Raw genomic sequence first — 19,777 nt, forward strand, 5'->3', positions numbered from 1 at the left:
AAGAAATAATAGTGTATACTGAGTCACTATATCAGTAAATATACTATACTAGATACTACTAATACAATTCCAGAATAAAATGACCAAGCTAAAAGATATTGATAACTAATATCAACTTCCAGGATCTCAAGTGAAGTCCACACTACCCCTCTGAAACCCAGTCAGATCATCCTATAACAGTAATATTGACACTGGTTTATGGCTGTTGCACTGATGCAGAATCAAGAATTGTATCCAAGTCTTATTTCAGTGAGAGCTTTTGCCGTCACCCTCATGTACCAGAGACCATTCTCCTCCTGTCTGTGAACACATCTGGTTAGAAACAACCAGAAGGGGGCAGAGAAATTTCAGTGTTAAATGTTTTCCCTGTGCTGTTACACTCAAGTCTCCATGCTTTTCCTTTTTGTAACAGGATGTAACTAGATCTCCACTATTCATCTATATGTTACTAGCGCTGCAAATGTGCAAAAAGTCAAATAAAACTAGAGTACAGACTGTGTGCATGTAAGATTACCTGCTTATTCAAGGGTGCTGAACCAATAGATTTGGGGATAAACATGGTGTTTGTCAAACAAACAGAGTTAATAGTTAATACACACTCATGACTCTTAAGTGCTGGATGCAGCCAGCAAGTGGTAGCCTGGTATTAACCGCCGGTGGGGAAACATCCTGACTGCCTGCAGCAAAATAACACTCTGACTTAGAGTCATGCTGGTGTTAAGTCATGTTAATTTAGCAACAGATCCAGCAGGGCGTATAAAAGTCTCTGCTTCTGATGAGCTGGAAGTTTTGTTCTCTGCATTTTCCTGGACGCCCACCAAGTGTGCTCAGTGTGGGTCCACCCCCCCACCACCTCCCAGATACATGAAGGTGTTGACTAATACATTTGGACCTTATTTAGAATCTGTTTGCGTTTTAGTCCGCTTCAACATAAATCCCTCTCAGGAGAGCGAGAACAGTGGGAAAAGGTGAAGTAGCCCACTCAACAGAACTGAGCAGCTCAAGTGTTTGCCCTGTGGGGCTTTAATGAGAAGTGCATGATGGGATAAGATCATGTAGGGCTCTCATCTCTGATGACTTCAGAAATGGGGGCAGAGCTGAGTCACAGCCCTAACAGTGCATTTAAATTCTTACCATTGATTAAGTCCAGATAATGCGGTCAAGTGTAATGACTCACTTATTTCAGAAAAGGACTTTTTTCCCCTCTTTTTCTTTATTCTTTCCTTTTTTTTTTTACCTGACAGTGCAGTTTGTGCCTCGTTTACTGCTCTCAGGCACCTCCTCTTGGTCTGATCTTTACAGAGTTTGGGTCCTCTCTACGCAACAGACCAACAAAAAAAAAAAAAAAAGAAAAAAAAAAGTAGGCTTGCAAGGCAGAAAGACAAAAATCAAGCAAACCGCGAGGAGTTTTTCTCTCTTGCTCTTTGCACGCCTGTGCGTAATAAAAAACAAACTTCGAGTCTGGCTATGATCAGATAGCCAGAGAGGAGCCAGAGGAGGAAGTTGGAAGGAGGGACCAGTGCAGTAGTGTGGTGTGTGTGTGTGTGTGTGTGTGTGTGTGTGTGTGTGTGTGTGCGGAGCGAGAGGAGAGTTTATACTGCGTCCACCGGACGCCTCCAGCTCTGTGGATTCGGAGGATCTCTCCAGTTCTGGCTTTATACCCAAAGCAGTTATGCGCGCAAAGGGACGCAAGACTCCAGTGGTGCTGCGTACCTGCTCAGACAGAAGTGTTTAACACGCTGTTGTTTTAAGGAAGCTACACACCTATGCTGTCAATGTCAGCACAGGTAGTGAAGAAGATCCCGGAAGAACTCGTAGTGCAGGTTACCAGGTTGTTTGCATAGCCTGCGCCTTTATTCCAAAGCGAGCCAGCGCCGATGGACTTGTCAGCGTTCTTCAAAAAGTAGTTATTCTCTCTTTTACTATTGGTTTTAAAGTGAACGCACGGAAAGAAGATGAAGGAGCTGAGGAAGAAGAAGCTGTACGTGGTGATGGACGTGCTGTGCGTCTTCGTTGGTAAGTTACAGACACTAAGTGCAAAACAATACGCCAGCATGATCTGCCTTTTATCTAGGAACTGCACTTCACCGCTGTCAGCATGAACTTCCGATCATATCTTTCATGCCAGCACTTTCTTGCCAGTAGCTCATGTTTGCGCCCATGACATCAACTTGGGAATCCTTTTAATAACGGGGCCAGTGCGTCGTTTGTTTATTTGCACGTAAGAAATGAAAGGAAAGCATGTTTCCAGTCAGACGAAAGATCCTCAGGAGAACACAGAAGCTACTCTATCCCCGTCTATCTTTGAAAAGGAAATGAAGCTACTGGATTTCCATGCACAAGTCCAACACTAACAGAGCAGCCCGTCACCACGTTTGTTTATGCGGATCCCAACTGGAATATTGTCCGGGATGAAATGCGATATAACCTGCACCATATGGCTAAACACAAGGAGAAATACCATTCTCGTTCTCCTCGCAGGCTTGCTGCACGCTCCAGCCCACTCGCCGAAAACCCTTGCTGGACTTTACTGAGCTTCAGGAAGCTGAATGTTTGTTTATGGAAATTTGATATGCATGTGTGCGCCCCGCTTATTTCAAATTTTCTTCAGTATTTTGTCAGCCAGGAATCCTCTCAAGAGTGTACAGACCTCCCCACACACGGTGCTTCTCTCCAGATATTACTTGTGCTCCACAGACCATTGTTTTGCATGTAAATTCAGCTAGGAATTAATTCTTTAAGGACAGTGACTTTTTTTTTCTTTTTCATTGCTGTAATAACTAGAGCAGTTCATTAGTGTCTTAGTCCCCCCCCCCCCCGGGCAATGAACAAACAATGAGATGTTTTTTTAAAAAAAAAAAAAAAAAAAAAAAAAAAGAATCATCAGTGACACATATTGTGGTTATTGTGATCAACATCAGTCCTCCGTTTTCCTTTTGCCATTAATCTGAAAATAAGTTATAAAGCATCCCATGGATTCATAATATATAATATTAATATCTAATTGGACAATAAACAGAAATTAAAAGATTTTACACATGACTTTATTAATCTATAAAAAATTGTATGAAGTTCCTAAGTGTTTAATTAATTGATATTTAAATATAATTAAAATAATTTATGTTAAAAAAATTTACAAATGAATATAATAATTTGTCAATGAATAGATTATATATATATATATATATATATATATATATATATATATATATATAAACCTACAAATGTGAGAACTCACCACTACCCTCAGAAGAATCTGTTTTCAGATGCACACCAGTGATAATGTGTGTACGTGGAATGTACCACTGTGGTGGGACATTGGTTTATTGTGTCAGTGCCACAATCCCGTGACAGACATGTGTTGCATAATGATGTGTGGTGTTTGTTGTGTTGGTGATAGTGATGAAGCAGAGGTGGAGGGAGGAGGGATGACGGCTAACGCATGTGCTGATCTGCTCTGCTGTGCGGTTTTCAGTGCCCCCCCCACCCCACCCCAGCCCCCCACCCCTCTGGCTTTTCTGAGAGCTTAGGGGTATTTTTCCATCTGTGGGAAGATCTACAGACTGCTGAACTTGATAAGCCTCGCCATTTTGCTGTCACAAGTCTGGGCTTAACGTCTGGGTTGGGTTTGGTCGGTCAGGTCTGGATGACTGTATCCCACCCCTTTGCCTCTCCCTTCCCTTTTGCCACCCACGTCATTCACCCAAATAATCATCAAGTCAACCCCAAGCTTAGGTTGAGGTTGCCCCAGCCATGTAGTAATATCATGGTAGAGCATGTAATTATGCTGACCATCAGCCTATATGGAAACAGATTTTTGAGTTGAGTTTGTCTGAATAGTGGGACTTATCAACTCTGATAAACAACTGCTACTATCATCTTTTATTTTTTCTAATCACTGCTTTTCAACTGAAGCCTTTGTTTTACGTGCATTCACCTCTGACAAATATTCATCTCCACCTTTGCATCTTACATCTATATCTCTTCCACCATCTTTTCTTAAGAAATCTCAAAGGGCAGATAAAAGCAGCAGATACAATCACAGAGCGATTCTCTTTGCCTTCTGTCACCCACACCCTGCCTTGCCCAGGTCAAACTAACAACTGTTGGTGTCATATGAATGGATCTTTCTCCCTCTATTTTTTTTATGTTCAACACAATAACTGAACCCCTGAATGGAGAAATCTGATGCTAAGTGGCTGCCTAGAGCCAAGGAGGGGTTTGCTAACATTTTAGAAACTAGGTCTGATGTATTATTGGTCTTGTTTATAGCTAAGAAGCCTTCCTGATTTATCAGGAAGGGACATTTGAGCAGTTCAAATACCTGCCTTAATCTTGAGTCTGTTGTTCATTGTAAGCTCTTGTCCTCCTTCCTTCTTTTCCACTCTTTCCTTGGCATGTCCCTCCCTCCTGCTCTCCCCCTCTGTCTGTGTAAATCTGCACTCAGTGCAAATAGATGGTGGGTGTTGGCTCAGAACGCAGAGAGAAAAGACCGAGGTTAACCTCTCCCTGCCTGCTGCTCGTGTTCCTAGGTGCAGTGCTGCAGGTGCATGTCATTAGAGAGTCAGAGGAGGAGCAACAGCTCACAACACTGCATGACTTGGGTGCTGCTGTATGGGATATGAGCTGTGAGTTATGAGTTGTGAGTAAATAGTGTGTGACTAAATGGCCTTGGGGCAAGGCACTGGTGCAACACACATGCTCACGCACACATTTTTTGTGTGTGCATACTCTTTGTTGGGCTGTTAAGTACACTGCAACATACTAGTTCTGTTGAAACTCTATTAAATCTGTGATTCACACACACATTTCTACAGTATGCAGACAGATCAGGTAAATCATGGCATTTTGTTTTTAATTTGCAGAGGTGCAACTGGAAAGGTATGACACTGGGTTGCAGTCTGCTTTATAAGTCTTATATTTGTTAACAGGAGTTTCTTTTGTTATGAGTTCCTTGGATACAATATCAGATACTTGCAGCCACAGTTTGTTAGCTTTTCCCCTCTAACTCACACCTCAAGAATAAGGCGGTGGAGTTTCTGATTCTCCTCTAAAGCCTGATTATCAAATTGTTCTCAGCATTTTATTTCGTTATCGACTGATTTATTACCTGATACAATAACGCTGGCTTCCCAAAGCCCCGCAGCAGTAACACTATCAAAAAGTCATTACGTATTTCCCCGCATTATTTTCTGCCTATCACACTGTGATTACATTGGAAGTATCCCCATGTTGTGTTCCGTGACCTCTCTGGGTATCGGTTAGAGTTAGTGGGCGAGGCTGTGCTGCAGCATCTCCAGGGAGCTGGGCCTCTCATGCAGTTGTGTTGGGAAGACTGATTGTCCTGAGTTCTCAGAGAAAGGCAGTGAGGGCATTTGATGGGAATTGTTTTCCTCAGGAGAGCTGTGTCATGGAAACTGAAGCCCTTTTAACAAACAGGCACGTCCCTCTGAGATATATGAGCCTAGTTTGTTGTGGTTGGTCTTTTTCTTATTATTTTAATTGCACAAGATTTTCTGGTTAACATGTAAAGTCTTTTATCAGTCATCCTGGATGAGGATCTTTTGTCATGGCGGTTTGTTTTAAATCATTACCACATTAGTTTTCAGATATTAAAGCCGCCTTCAAGAGTCAGCCCAGGACACAGTTGATCTCAAAAACTTTAGTGGTGAGCTGGGAGAATTTTTTTGAATTTGGCAGAACTGCTCAACACGACTGTGAAATCAGTAACCCTGTAACTCTGATACTGAATAATTATAATAATTATTGTTGCTTTAAGAGATGATTGATGAGAAAATAGACGAAGCTCTAGCACCGTACGTGTGATTTTTATGAGAAATCTCTCTGGATTGCTTTGCACCACGAACAGGTAGCGCCTGCTATTCTCACAGCACAAATGTAACTTTCCAGGTTAATTTAATGGTAGATGATTGATTGAGAGAAGCACCCTCCAACATGTGTTATTCTTTCCAGAGAAGTTAGAGAGAAAACGTATGCATCGAGAAGGAAGCTTGAGTGAGTGAGGAGGAGCAAGAAGCACAGTTCACGTTTTGACAGAGACCAGGATTTTGGAAAATGTGATCCTGACCTGGACAAACACTGCCACTAACAGGAACACTGTCGTGAGAAAACAGCTAAACATAGTCCCACTTCCCCACACTGATTTTCCTGTACTGTATGTTTGGCATTGATATGCAGATGTTTCAAAATGAAAATGCAGCATCACATGTGGTGAATTCTCAGAGAAGCTCCATGCCATTCAGGATAGTTGTACACTTGAACTCCTCCTGCAGGCCTTTTATGGTTTAAGTTGAAACCTGTGTGGCCTACTTCTTTGATCCCGTCCAAACCCAGACTCTTTGATTGCCAACCTAGATTTAGCTTCCCCTCCCACCATTCGTCCAACCTTGCCTGCCACTCTGTCTCCTTCTGCACTGCTTGGAGCTAAGCATGCGTAAATGATGGACGGGGTGAAACAGCGGGATTTAGAATAAAGAATGGGCCGCAGCAGCAGCAGGATTTGGTGTGACTGGCGAAGTTGGGCGTTCCTCATGTGAATTAGAATTCCAGAGGCCAGCGCCGACGGAGGTTGTAGGCTCAGCACATACCTTCCACATTAGTCAGTCCAGCTTGGGGTGACAGTCAGAAAGCAGGAGTGTTAAGTTGTTTTGTTCCTGCAAGTCACCTTTGAAAGCTCTGTCACATCACCTGTGTCGGCTCACTATAGAGCTTTGGTGCCACAGCTCCCTTCCTCATTTCAACAGATCATGTTTTGAAGTGGAGGAAGGAAACAAAAGAGAGAGGGAGGCAAAGTGGAAACACTGACTGCAGCTAAAAGAAAAAATATCTGCCTCTAAACTCGACTACTGTGGGGAGAGAAGAGAGCTGGAGACTGAGTCAGAGATGCAGACTTCAGAGTGACAGAGGGATGAAAAATAAGGGGGAAGAAATGGCGTTAATGTGAGAAGATACAAGAGCTATCAAGAGAAGGAAAAAGTTGGATCCGAAAGGGGAGAGAAATACACAAGAGGAAGACGAAACTCGCTGAGTGACCTTCATGCTGGAAAGACGAGAAATGAGAGTGGAAGAAATTAGACGGAGGAGTGTTCTGGCAAGCGTTCCAGCTGTGACCCTGAAGGAAAGTTTTATACCAAGCAGGGCAGCCCAGGGACATGAGAACACCCCTCGCACACCCCACACACAGGCTTGACATGCCTTGAAAATATGCATAATGAAAACCCATGTGTATGTTTTTCAAATGGAGGAGAATAATTGTCCATCCATGTGGTTCTGCAGGTGCAGCAGGTTATGTCAGAGAAACCAGGGCAAGTAGGTGTGAGGTACTCTCAAACTATTGGAGCAACTTCCAAATGATCGTGGCAGTTTAAGTCAAGGCGTCAACCTGCCTGTAGTGGAAAAATGGACTGGGACAGGCAAATGTAGATGTGAGGGAAGGAAAGAAATGAGAGAAAGGAAGCTGAGATGCAAAAACAGAGGCAGGGAGAAGACAAGCCTCGAATCTCAGCCCCAGAGTGCGATTGTGGTTCAAATGTTCCTGCGTAATTGCACATCTGCCAGCTAAATAAAGCACCGTCCCATTGAGGCCTCTATATTTACAACAGAAGGAGAAGTGTGTGGGAGGACGCTGCAATCAAGAGAATGACAGGCAGGGAGATGGAGTTGCAGAGAGAAGAATGAATGACTTTGAAGGAGAGAGAAAAAAAAAACAGAATGGAGGATGTGATTCAGCGGTGGTGGAAGGAATGAAGCAAAGGGTGTAAAACTCTGCTTACAGTGGCATCTTTGTTTGTCAGTGGGGTTTCAATTAATGTTAAAATCTCCCATGATGCTCTTCTGACTGGTTTATTCTTCAGACCCTCTTTGACATGCAGTCATTGTCAAATTCTCAGCTGTCTGTTACACTAAATACCCATTTCATCAGGGGAGACACTGGGGAAGCCACTGCAGTTTGATGATCATTTGCAGCCAGATAAATGAGAAGCCTTAAACTTCCCAAAATGCAACTGAAGCCTCAAAAATGGGTCTTCCTTAATCTGAGACAGGAAAGCTCCAGCTCTGCATCCTGGTACTTCAAACAGGCACCAATTAGGGGCTCAGGCAGGAGATTTTCGGGCTGGCCGCTGGAGATTAGTTTCCTGGCTACATTCCAGACTGGCAGCATTTTCCACCACTCCATCAGTAGCAGCAGGTGTCTAGAAAAAGGATTCTCCTGTTTCCCATACAAGTACCTTAACCTTTCCTTCATGTATACGTTCTTTTGGATTTCTTTGCCAAACAAAATCCACCATAGGTGTCCGAGTTTAGCTCAAGTCAGAGACACTGCTCGGTCTTTAAGAGGAGGCAGCTCTGGAGCGGTGTCAGCTTGGGTTGTGGGGTTGTCTTGTGGTATACTGGAGACCTATTTTGTCTGCAGTTGGATCTATTTCTGCCTGTAAGCAGTTGTGTGTATGTGTGTGTGTCTATTTTCCAAGAGAGTGGCTTGCTTGTTTCTTTCAGATATAATCCAAAGCAACACTGATCATAAGACAGACACACACAGGCACACACTCACACACCTCAGGATGTACCACTCGTTTTCCCCATGAGGGAAGTCCAGATTTTTTTTACATCATTTTATTTGAGCACTTTTATGTTCATCCAAACTTGTAATTTATGACCAACAAGTTAAAGTCAGATGTCGGCTGAATTAGTGCTGCATTTGTGAATACAGAAATGAAAAATTCATACCTTTTTTTTTTTTTTTTTTTTTTTTACAAGCCAGGAGAGGGTTATTTAAGGCCAGTTGCCCTGACTTCACTCAGTCTGTGAACTGTGTGGCAAACTGGCAAAATCCATGTTTGGTTATGAGGATTTTGCAAGTGAAAAAAAAACCTATAAAAAAAAAAAACATAAGCATATGACTAAACGGATGAATATGTGTAATGCTTGAGAAGTCAATGTTGATGACGGACATAGCAAAAAGCTATTTAACCGTTCGTGAGCTTGCTAAGTGGGAGACAGTATATTCCATTAGCTGTTGGCGCTTCTCTTTGAAGCTTTTCACTTAATTTTTCTGCCACTTCACTGTGATTAATGGCCCTGCCCTGGCAAGTGTTTAAAGCTTCATAAAACAGTTTGAAGTTACAATACTATGTGACTCCAGTATAGAAATAATGATGTCCTTCTGCTGCTTTGAAGTGACATTTACCATGCTGTATTGAATAAACAAATCTTCTCTTAGACTTTGTCCAAGCCAATTTTACACAAACCTTTAATACTGCTGTTATATATCTTTCCTTTGTTGCTGTTTGCAGTTGCAGTATGTTTTTAATGTTGTGTTATACACAAATATTCCGTGTTGCAGTTTATTGGCTGATGTAATGGGTCATATGGAAATGTAGTCACCATGTCCCACTACGTCCTCTTAAACCCCAAAGGTGGAGTTTGTTTTCATTTCTGACAATGCAAACACCTTGATAATATTATGTTTTCAAATAATAATAATAATAATAATTTAAAAACCAAGCAATCGCAGAGAGATATTCAGTCCTTCAGAGAATATATCGGAACCTTGAAGTATTTGTCACAGTAATATCATGAAATATAATGAAACTCTGAGTGCAACCATCGGCAGTGGTTTCTTGACTTACAACTGCTCTGTTCTTGACAGCTGGAAGCAGGATGCAGGATACAGATGCTGCCACCCAAAAGCCACATCAGTAAATCCATATCAGGGTGCTCCCCTGAGGCGCCTGAGACAGGATGTCAGTTAAATACAAGAGAGCCTATATAGTGCTGTGGTTTTTTACAAACAGGATTCTGGTGGTGTTAAGAGGAAAATATCCAGAATAAGACTTAATACCCCTGGTTCACCATGTCCTGACATGGCTGGTAGACGTGTAAACAGGGATCCAGTGTGCATCTGATGGTTTGAGGGTAGCTACCATGGAGGGACAGGTGTCAGGCAGCTGCTGTTGCAAGTTACAAAAGGGAAACTTTGCACGTTGACAATTCCACAGAGCAGTAAAGGGTAACAATTAACATATAAATTTAATAACTCCCCTCCAGCCATTCTGTTATCGCTTTGCTAAAGGCACACATCAGGCAAAAGGCCTAATGCTGGTGAGTAACATTTCTGAGTCTGAATAGCATTTGTTAGCTGATGTTTACAAGACATTTTGCATTTCACCTATCAGTTTTGTTTTGTGGAGATGTGTTGAAACCTCCCAGCAGCCCACATTTTTCCTGATAAGATAGGTGGAGTTTTAGTTAAACATTAAGTGATGAAATATAGCAGCTGGGTAGTGATTCCTCCCCTTTTTTTAAATGTGGTAAAAACACTGGAACGTTTTGTGTATGGACGCCGTGTTGAAATGAACTGATATCTCTGTTTGTGTTTTTTCCTTCCTTGTTTGTCTAGTCTAAACCCAGCTCTTCCAAGGTCGGGTTACGAGGAGTCAATGTGCGATGATGTGTTTATCCTATAGAATGCTATTGTTTATTCACTTCTCAAAACACAAAGCATCACTTTTGCAGCTGCACTTCCTTCACCGAGCCAATGAGACTCTTTGTCTTTATAGCGTCGGTGAGGAACATGTGTGCAGTTGGCGTGTCACTAAACAATGTCTGTACTCATCTCATTGGATACATGCAATGTCAGACAAGAGCAAGACAGTGCATGGCATTGTAAAGGTAAAATTAGGTTTATTACAAACGTCTAGACTAACATGTCATATAACTCCCAACATGATTTTTTGAACAATTTGCTCTGTCTGCTATGCAAGTTTTTGTCTCTGTTCACACATGTACAGTAGGCTGTTGTTTCATATATGTCATGAGAGGTTTCTGGGTGGAGTTAAACCCGGTGTTCACCTCAGCTGAATCTTGATCCACCATCCAGTTGTATATTTTCCCTTAGTCTCAGTCTTCAGTATGTGGACTCTTGGTCTCTCATCAGTCAGTCTCGCTGGAAGTCCTCCTGGAATTATGTCAGCTGCAGACATTTTTTTTTTTTAAAGAATGGGAGGGGTGCACTGCTCATTTACACAGAAATGTAATACTATTGGTGAGCACAGTGCTTTTCCACTACTGTTTTTCTTGCATTTAGTATGCGGCTGTATGGCATTTCCATAGTGGCCCTGGGGGCGTGTGTTTTCTGAGAGCTAGTGTCTTTGTCCAGTTGTTCCCAGTGAGGAGAGAGCGTATGCGGGCTTTAGTTAAAAGGTGCTGCACCCATCCTGTTTTTCAGAGCGCGGCTGCTGCGAGCACATCTAGTCGAAAATCTCTGAACTTTTCCGAAAGGCGCTGGTGTCGTCACTTCAGGTACTTTTCAGGCAACCAATCAGATGGGGCGAGACTCATCAATTTGGTAACGGAGAAAATGGAAGAGAAGATTGTCCTGGCTGTCTCTGTATATGCATAACTTTATGATATGTCGGATAGAAATGAACACAACAGAGATAGAAAAACCCAAGGGCCCAACTGACAAGGCAAGATATTGTTGCCATAGAAACAAAACCCACGGACCGCTCTTTTTTTTGGCAAAGCTTAGGCCGAGGCCTAAAGGATCCATCTGCAGGCTGCAATACTTACAGTTATGTCCACTTCAACTTACCGTTATGCCCCATTCTTGAGAGAGGTCTCTCTGCTAAATGGACATGTGCCCAGACTGTCCGTCTGACTGTTAAGGTGGTGGTGGATGTCAGGGTGGAGAATACATTCCTTACTAGGGCTGCAACTCATAATTATTTTTCATCAGTTCAACCATTACTACTACTCTAAAATACCAAATAAAGTATAATTAAATAATTAAATTAATTATATAAATATCCATCGCAGGTTACCAAAGCCCAAATGTTTTGTCATGGATGTTTGTTTTTTTTATTGATGGTCACTGATGCCACGAAAGTAACAACACAGAATTTACAGTGATACATAGCCTAATGGAGAAAAGCTACTACTCCTACTTTTGTGAAGCTGAACCCGGCAAAATGTTTCACATTCTCTCTTGACAAAGATGATTCAACAATTGATTGTACTGTGGACTGACTATGAACGCATTTTCATCATCACTTAATCCTTTGGGTCAAAACTGCCAAAATTCACTCATCTTGACTGCTGAAATGTTCAGTATTTGCCATTTTTCTTCGTCCACAGTGACAGTAAAGTCAATATCTCTGGGCAGATTGGCAATAACCATTAGTTACAGCCTAAATTAGATAATTTATTAATGAAGTAATTATTTTGGCATTGATCCACTTTTACTAAGGCCTAAGGTTGGATGAATCACCTCTGGCGGTGCAGCTGTGCAAATTAGGTTTTTCTCCCACATCCTGTGTCTGCCTTGAGTCATAGTCCAGCCCAGATCTCTTTATTATGAAACACTCCCCATTATAGCCTTGAACAGGGACAGTAAAAACTAAGAAGCTAGGTCAGTCTGGACTGCAGACATTAGATATAGATTCCTGTGGAAAAGATGTACCAAAATGTCCAGTGTGACTCTCCTGCAGCAGTCCATTTCTCTGCCGTCTGCTCACAGCCAGTAGGTGATATATGACTTCAAAGAGGAAGCACAAGCACTACATATACACACTAGTGAAGGGAGTTGTATGTAAGAAAGAGAGAGAGAGAGAGAGCGAAAGAGAGTGACTGAGTATTTTTGGGACAGATGTTTCTGAACATCTCAAGGACACCATTCGTGCTCTCAGAAGCCTTAAGCAGCTATATTTGGTCTTATTTTTGCAGCCAACCACATCATTCAGAAGAGTTGTGTGTGTTGTTTCTGCAATAATTTGTGTACAGTGTAGGTGTTTGTACAGTCCTGTGTCTACTGGGCATGTGTGTGATGTGTAACTTATGTATGCCCGTGCATGCCTGTGTGTGTATATATAAATACCATTTTCCACTGTTTATTTTTGTAATTCCTTGCTGTGCATTTCTACCCTGACATTTAACTACCAGATGTTTTCTTGCCCTAGTGGGTTGTTTCATCATTGTGATTTTAGACCTTAAGGTCCAGAGAGAGAGAGAGAAAACAATTTAGCTATCTCTAAATGTTAGAGAAACATTTTCACTTCCCAACTTAGGAAGTGATGTCATGTCTGAAAACCTGTAGAAAAAGAGACAAATGTTATTCCGCACATTTTTTTCCTTAAATATCTAAGTTTATTAACTTGGATAATGTAGTTTCTGGTCTTGGCCATGACCAAGCATCAGATAGTACACTCAAAAACCAAAAGCTCTGTTTTCTCCAAATATAGTAAACATTTGCTGAGATTCAGTTATGATCTAACCCGTTCTGTTATTTCATTACAGCGGCACTGCCTTTCATCATTATGACCATCGTGTTCAAGCCATATCAAAGGGGGGTTTACTGTGACGATGAGAGCATCATGTACCCCCTAAAGCCAGACACCATCACCCATGGCATGCTGGCAGCTGTCACCATCTCCTGCACTGTCATCATTGTAAGTTTTCCACAGAAACATCAAACTCCCTTCTCTTCTCATAGGGCGTTTCGTTCCTTTCCCCCTCAGTTAAGCCAAAATCATGGAAAGTTTATAGGATTTTACTCATTTCACAACACCCTGTGTTGTTTGTTCCAGTACTAAATGGCTTTTAGGAAGTGGGCAAAGTGTTGATGCATTAGGAGGAAAAAAAACTCTTGTCACTGTTCTTCTTCCCTCAGATATCCTCTGGAGAGGCTTACCTAGTTTACAGCAAGAGGATTTACTCTAATTCAGACTTCAACCAGTATGTAGCTGCACTCTACAAGGTAGTAGGCACCTTCTTGTTCGGAGCATCTGTCAGCCAGTCACTGACCGACCTTGCCAAGTACACTATCGGCCGCCCGAGGCCTAACTTCATGGCTGTATGTGCCCCTAAGATCTGCACGGGATACATGCAGGTGATCAACTGCACTGGCAACTCACAAGAAGTCACGGAGTCCAGGTAGGAGAAGAAGAACTGGGTATTATACTTGGAACATTTTAACTAATATGCCAGAAGAGAGAGAAAGTGACACATTTTTTAATATTGTTTAGGGAATTAAATCCACATGATGCAAATGAGATCATGTATATAAAATGTACCAGAGCTACATTTGATTCTATGTCTTTTCCAGATTGTCCTTCTACTCTGGTCACTCCTCTTTTGGAATGTACTGCATGCTCTTCCTTGCAGTAAGTACACCACATGTTTCTCAGTCCATCACTAAAAGTCCTAAAACACAATGCAAATATGCCTCTCTGTGTACAGTAAATACGGAAATATCTCCATGAAGATATCTCAGTGTGAATCAGGCATAACAGTCCCTGGATGTGCTCAGCTGAGAACAGGCTTATGCATTTGGATCTGTACTCAAGGGCTAATTTTTGAGATGAAAAGGCTCATAAAGCCAGTTGGTGCCTGTGGACACAAAAGAGACGAGGCAAGAGTTCAGAGAAAGATTGTGGATAGTGAGAGGAATGATCTGGAGGCCGCTGCTGCCTTTTTCCCAGCAATGATGAAGGCAAAGCATGTGCTGTGTTCTGTCTTCCAGGTCTATCCAGTTCATTACCCTTGGCCTCATCTCTTTCTGTTAAAAGCCAGGCACCAGTGCTAGACAGCAAGTTTCAAGAGGCCAAGCAAAGCAACATTGTTCAGCTCAAAGAAAATAGAATTTCAAAGTGAAAACAGAATCTCTCCAGCTAGCGTCCAGTCCTGCCAGTGGTTCAGTCTGCACTGTCTGTTTTGCCAGGCAAATACTGCAAACAAACAGAGCTAAGCTGTGATATCCAGCCTGAGTCCTGTGTTACTGAAAAAGTCTCCTTCAGTGTTCAGTGCAAAGTGTGGCCGTGTGGCAGAGGGACTGTTGTGCGATGCCAAATTTTGCGCCTTCGACAGTAACCTAGCAGAAGCCCAGAGAAGTTTGTACTGTTGCCAGGTTCAGAATTTTTTGGCATCTGCTGCCTACCAGTAAAAAACGGGGTTTCAGTCCAGAGTGGACGTAAATAAGTCTCAGCTAATACTCAGCAACTATTTACACTTAAATCCAATGAGAGGCATACCAGCCACTGTTCCTGCATTAGACAGACACAAACTTATGCTCTAAATAGATAGACTTTTATTATTGGTGTCTAAGTGAGATACCATTTACCCTGAAACCTGATAGTACACCAGACTATCTTTTTAAGCAAATATAGAGACTGCAAAACTGACATTTGACTGCTTTATGAGGCTATATCACTGTTTCTGTCAATGCAAATAAATGCTGAACTCTCGCCTCTCCTCCTTTTCTTCCTTCCATTTCCCCTCATCCCCAAACAATCTACCGCTCTTCCTCCACTCTAATCCCCACTCCAGCTTTACGTGCAGGCGAGACTCGTGGCTAAGTGGGCCAGACTTCTCCGGCCCACCATCCAGTTCTTCCTGGTGGCCTTCGCGGTGTACGTGGGTTACACCCGAGTCTCTGATTACAAGCATCACTGGAGCGACGTGTTGGTGGGGCTGCTGCAGGGAGCGCTTGTTGCTGTACTCAACGTGAGTCTCCAAGACAACTTCATTCAAGGAAAACACTGCAAAATTTGAGAATTTCTACATGATATCGAGACAGTCTATACTTTCCACAAAAGATGCTCAGAAGCCTCTATAATCGAACAGTTCATATGTGGCAATTACTCTTCTAATTTTTACAGATAAAAGTGTTGACATCATCAGTGTTCATCTAAATGCTAAACTCACATAGAGAGCATATAAGATTACTTTTGACATTTCATTTTCTGTGAAGCATTCCCAGCCTTATACCTGTTGACATTTCTACTTTGAGTCTTACTCCTGTGGTTTCAGGCTTTAGGAAAATCAAACATGGGTGGGACTGTCCGGATCATAAGAATGACATTTAATGGAAATGTTACCGTTAACACTACCCAGCTTCAAAGCAGAACAGCTGCTGATGAATCCATATTTCAGCTTTATGTCATTCTCACAGAAAAAATATGTATGGACAGAAAGTATGAGGGGAGTGAGGCGTGACAGCGGCAGCGTGTGACTTGACACAAACCCACACACTTACACTGGCAGGTTCTCAGGCAATAAGTCCATTCTCCCCACTTTATCCAGCTGGGCTTCTTTATTGTTTGGCCACTTCCCTGTTTTGATTGAACCACTGTCAGCACAGCCCTGTGGAAATTCTGGATTGGTAGAGTGTGTGTTTGTGCGTGCATAAGTGTGTGTGTGTGTGTGTGTGTGTGTCCATGTATGATTAATTGGGAAGTGAGCCCGCACTTTGGCCTTCACAGTGCTGTGTGCAATTAGAGACCCTCCTGGGCATAGTGTTTTATGGCCTACAGGGGTTGTGCCTGCTTTCTGTGTGTTCCCCTCAGATGTGCATGAGTGTGTAACTGTTAGTGTGTCACTTAACAGCTGTGCACAGACCTGTCCAGACATATTTAATCACAGTTTCCAGCCCTGCCCTCACTTCCTCTGTATCTCTCCCATGCTGACACTCCAACCTCTCCTCTCCTCTGCAGGTGCGCTTTGTGTCAGACTTCTTTAAGAAGCGTCCTCCACGTTGCACCAGGCAAGACACAGCTGATAGCGAAGAGCCCGAGAGGAAACCCAGCCTACAGATCGCTGATTCTGAGCACACCAACCATTACAACTATCACCACAGTCCTGGCCGTGTGTGATATTGGGGCTGACTCTGGGGAACAAAGGCTGCAGCCTGCAGACCCCAAACCTGTGTGATAGGGTCCAACCCAGGGGCTTCAACCTCGATTGTGCAGTTGACAGTGTTTAGTTTAGAGAATAACCTGAGTCGCCTGCGGTCCTGACTCTGTAGGCTGCTCACTGCAGACTCCTGATGCTATGTGAGACATTCTATGAGTTTGAAAATGTCTATATACGTACTGGTCTGCAAACCAGCCCTTTGTATTTCTGTTTGCAAGGAGTTAGGCATCTGGTCCGTAGCTTGCAGCCTCCAAGCCCCCAGCTCCCTCCTGATGTGTCAACCACTCACACCCCACCTGCTCCCCAACCACTGGACTGACTGAGGGGGCTGCATCCCATTGCCAGGTCTCTGAGCCCCCTCTCAAAGACACCATGATGACCTCCTTTTCTCCTGTAAGAGAGAGAGGAGCATATTGTTTTGTAGACATCGTTGTTGATGTTAAAGTGTATTTGCTTAAAGCTGCATTAAGCGAAAAACTCCCAACCTACAGCAGCAAAGGTGTGATATACCTTTTGCCTTTTTAAGTACCTGTGGCTAATGTTTTAGTGAACATGTAACACAGCAGAAGCAGAGAAGCATGGACATGGCCATCTGATGAATGTAAGTCTGATATTCAGTTTGTGTTTATGCCTGAATTGGCTCACCAGCTTGCTTTCTTACCATATTTCAGAAGTGTACCTTGCATACAATCTGTTTCTAAGGGTATGCAGGAAACAGCTGCCCACATTTTTACATAATGTGTCAGTAAGAGTGCTTGGATTTTGGCAAACCAAACCAACAATGTGGAAGTGCCTGAAAAAGTGATTTCAGTGATATGGGAAAGGAAGGTTGTTGATTCACAGTGGGATTGGCAGTAATAGTAACCCTTTTTACAGTACTGTCAAATATATCGCTTAATGGAGCTTTAATGTGTTTTTTTTGTTTTTTAATTTCTGTATGTAGAGAAACTAATTTAGTTCATTTTTAGTGCACCTTAAGTTGGTTATACACTAGACACACTTTTCCATTTCTCAAGGCTCCCAGACTAAAAATGTCACCTGCAGGCCATCCCAAAGCTGCTTTGAAAGGAGATGTAAGTATATCAACTTAACCAACATGACAAACTATAAGCAACATTCAGAGATAATCCTTTGATCTGCACTTAATCAGCAATACATTCCTGCCAGTCAGGAGACAACTGCCACACAAACAGGTCTGGGTATCTACGTTGACGAACAGTACAATGTTTTTAATCTGACTATTCAGGTTTGCCATTCCTGGTGACTCACTGTTTAGGTCAAGCCTGATTCACCAGTAGCCTACCAGAGATTTCATCATTTATTGAATGCCATGTTGTATCACTGCCTAAGTCTAGATAAGTGTCTGACTTATCTAAGCCTTTTGGGACATCTTTAGGGCAAACTGCATGTTCAGACCGGGTCAGATTCACCCTCAACAGTAGTGATGCTTTTCTAAAATGTATAAATTTAATTCTGGAGTTTTTTGATTCATATTTCCCCTGTGTGTAATGGACTGCAGAGGTAGAAACCATTGATGCAGATAACTTTAATTTCTGTTCGACTTAATGTGTCATACCACTACATAATGCGATACTGCCAAATACTAAGACATTTTGCCTCTATTTTTTTCTGTTTGTTTTTTGTTTTTTTTTTCTGCCTTATTGTGTGTCTTTTTTTCTCAAATAATAGTAATCAAAGAAGGATGAGACAACCATTTTGAAAATGGTGTTTAATTTATTTTAAATGCAAGTTCTGTATTAACTCTAATAAGGCTGGACTTGGCAGCGCTGTTAAGGTTTTGTGCAATCACCCCTGCTTGCCACTATGAGCCACAAATACTGTACTATGTACTATCTACTAATGCTATGAGACATGTTTCATGTTCTGTGAAGGATGTTTGTATATACTTGTTTGGTTTTTTTTTCCCCATGTAGGTAAGTTTTAATTTCACCTGTACAGTGTGCTTTGGCCTGTGCCTTCATAGACTGGTGCCTGTTTGAGTTGCCACACAAACGGATCCAATTCCAGGTCCAAACATAAGCCAGATGCCTTGGCTGGGTTTTTAAAGGGCTGTTGTAATGATAAAAGGTTACATACCCAACTGTGTTTTTGAAGCTGGTAACACAGCTCTGTTCCCACTTCAAAGACTGGTCTATGATCCTTTTCCCCTTCCTGTGTTGATAGATGGGGTTAATTTGTGAATAAGGTCTCCTGTACAGTTCTTGTACAGCATTTGATAGGGGGGAGACAGGAAGACGGAGAGAATCTCACCTGGTAGTGATTGTGAAGCCCTTCAGCAGAGCTGGGTGTAGTGAGAGGCAGGTTAGGGGTAGGGGTGTGGGGTATCCCATGTTGAACCTTGGTCCCTGGGGACTTCTACACATTAAAAACACAGATTTACAATGAAAAGCAGCTGGAACTGGTTGCAGTGAAGTGCCATGCAACCCCCCCCACTCCCCACATCTAAATCATCTGTGCGTTACTGCAGCCAGACTAATAGCCCAAATGAGGATGAGGATGTAGAAACGTCATGGCACTTGATTCTCCTGTAGTTTGTGGAAACCACAGTTCTCGGCTGGTTATGTGCCTCTTGTGTTTTATGCTTTACTGGATTCGTGCTTTAGAATGCACTGGTTGGCCAATCTTTTTATTTTTTATTTTACTTTTTTTTTTTTTAATGTCAACTTGTAGTTATGGTTTATGTTGTGTTGCTTTTGTGTATAGATTATATCTATAGTCTCTAAATCAGAGAATTTTAAATAAAGATATAATCAGCATTCAGTTATATTGTTTTGGTTTAATAACGTCACAGATTTTATAATGCAATTACACTAGACTTTTGTCTAAACTGTTGATGCAAAGATTTGAAGCTTAATATACTTCATGTCTACAGTACTTGATGGGTGGTAAACATGTGTCCTGCTGAAAGAAATGTTTTCCCCTTTTGGGTCACAGATATGAAATTATTGAAATGAAATATGATAAACTACATTATTGCAGCATCACAATTTCAAGATGTTCTTGGCACGCTCACCATAGTCTTGATTGCGAGCAATTTTTCTTCATCTCA

The 19,777-nt window shown here is 42.2% G+C and overlaps 1 protein-coding gene across 1 annotated transcript; it reads left to right on the forward strand.

Annotated features, from left to right (window-relative positions):
- The first annotated feature begins 1,557 nt into the window (after positions 1-1,557).
- Positions 1,558-19,484, forward strand: plpp2b (phospholipid phosphatase 2b). The gene is made up of 6 exons (XM_071487707.1): positions 1,558-2,016; positions 13,315-13,466; positions 13,688-13,950; positions 14,123-14,180; positions 15,343-15,519; positions 16,509-19,484. The coding sequence occupies exons 1-6, from the start codon at positions 1,956-1,958 to the stop codon at positions 16,665-16,667; spliced, it is 870 nt and encodes a 289-aa protein (XP_071343808.1). The 5' UTR covers positions 1,558-1,955; the 3' UTR covers positions 16,668-19,484.
- Positions 19,485-19,777: the final 293 nt, after the last annotated feature.

The sequence above is a fragment of the Trachinotus anak genome, unplaced genomic scaffold, assembly GCF_046630095.1.
Source record: "Trachinotus anak isolate AG129_WGS33_773 ecotype Australia unplaced genomic scaffold, CSIRO_AGI_Tana_v1 ptg000010l, whole genome shotgun sequence".
In the NCBI taxonomy this organism is placed as follows: Eukaryota; Metazoa; Chordata; class Actinopteri; order Carangiformes; family Carangidae; genus Trachinotus; species Trachinotus anak.

Excerpts from the sequence above, each read along its gene's own strand:
- plpp2b (XM_071487707.1), top strand. The coding sequence starts at position 1,956 with ATGAAGGAGCTGAGGAAGAAGAAGCTGTACGTGGTGATGGACGTGCTG. Across the intron at positions 14,181-15,342 it reads ACTGCATGCTCTTCCTTGCA|CTTTACGTGCAGGCGAGACT; the intron begins GTAAGTACACCA and ends TCCCCACTCCAG. Across the intron at positions 15,520-16,508 it reads CGCTTGTTGCTGTACTCAAC|GTGCGCTTTGTGTCAGACTT; the intron begins GTGAGTCTCCAA and ends TCTCCTCTGCAG.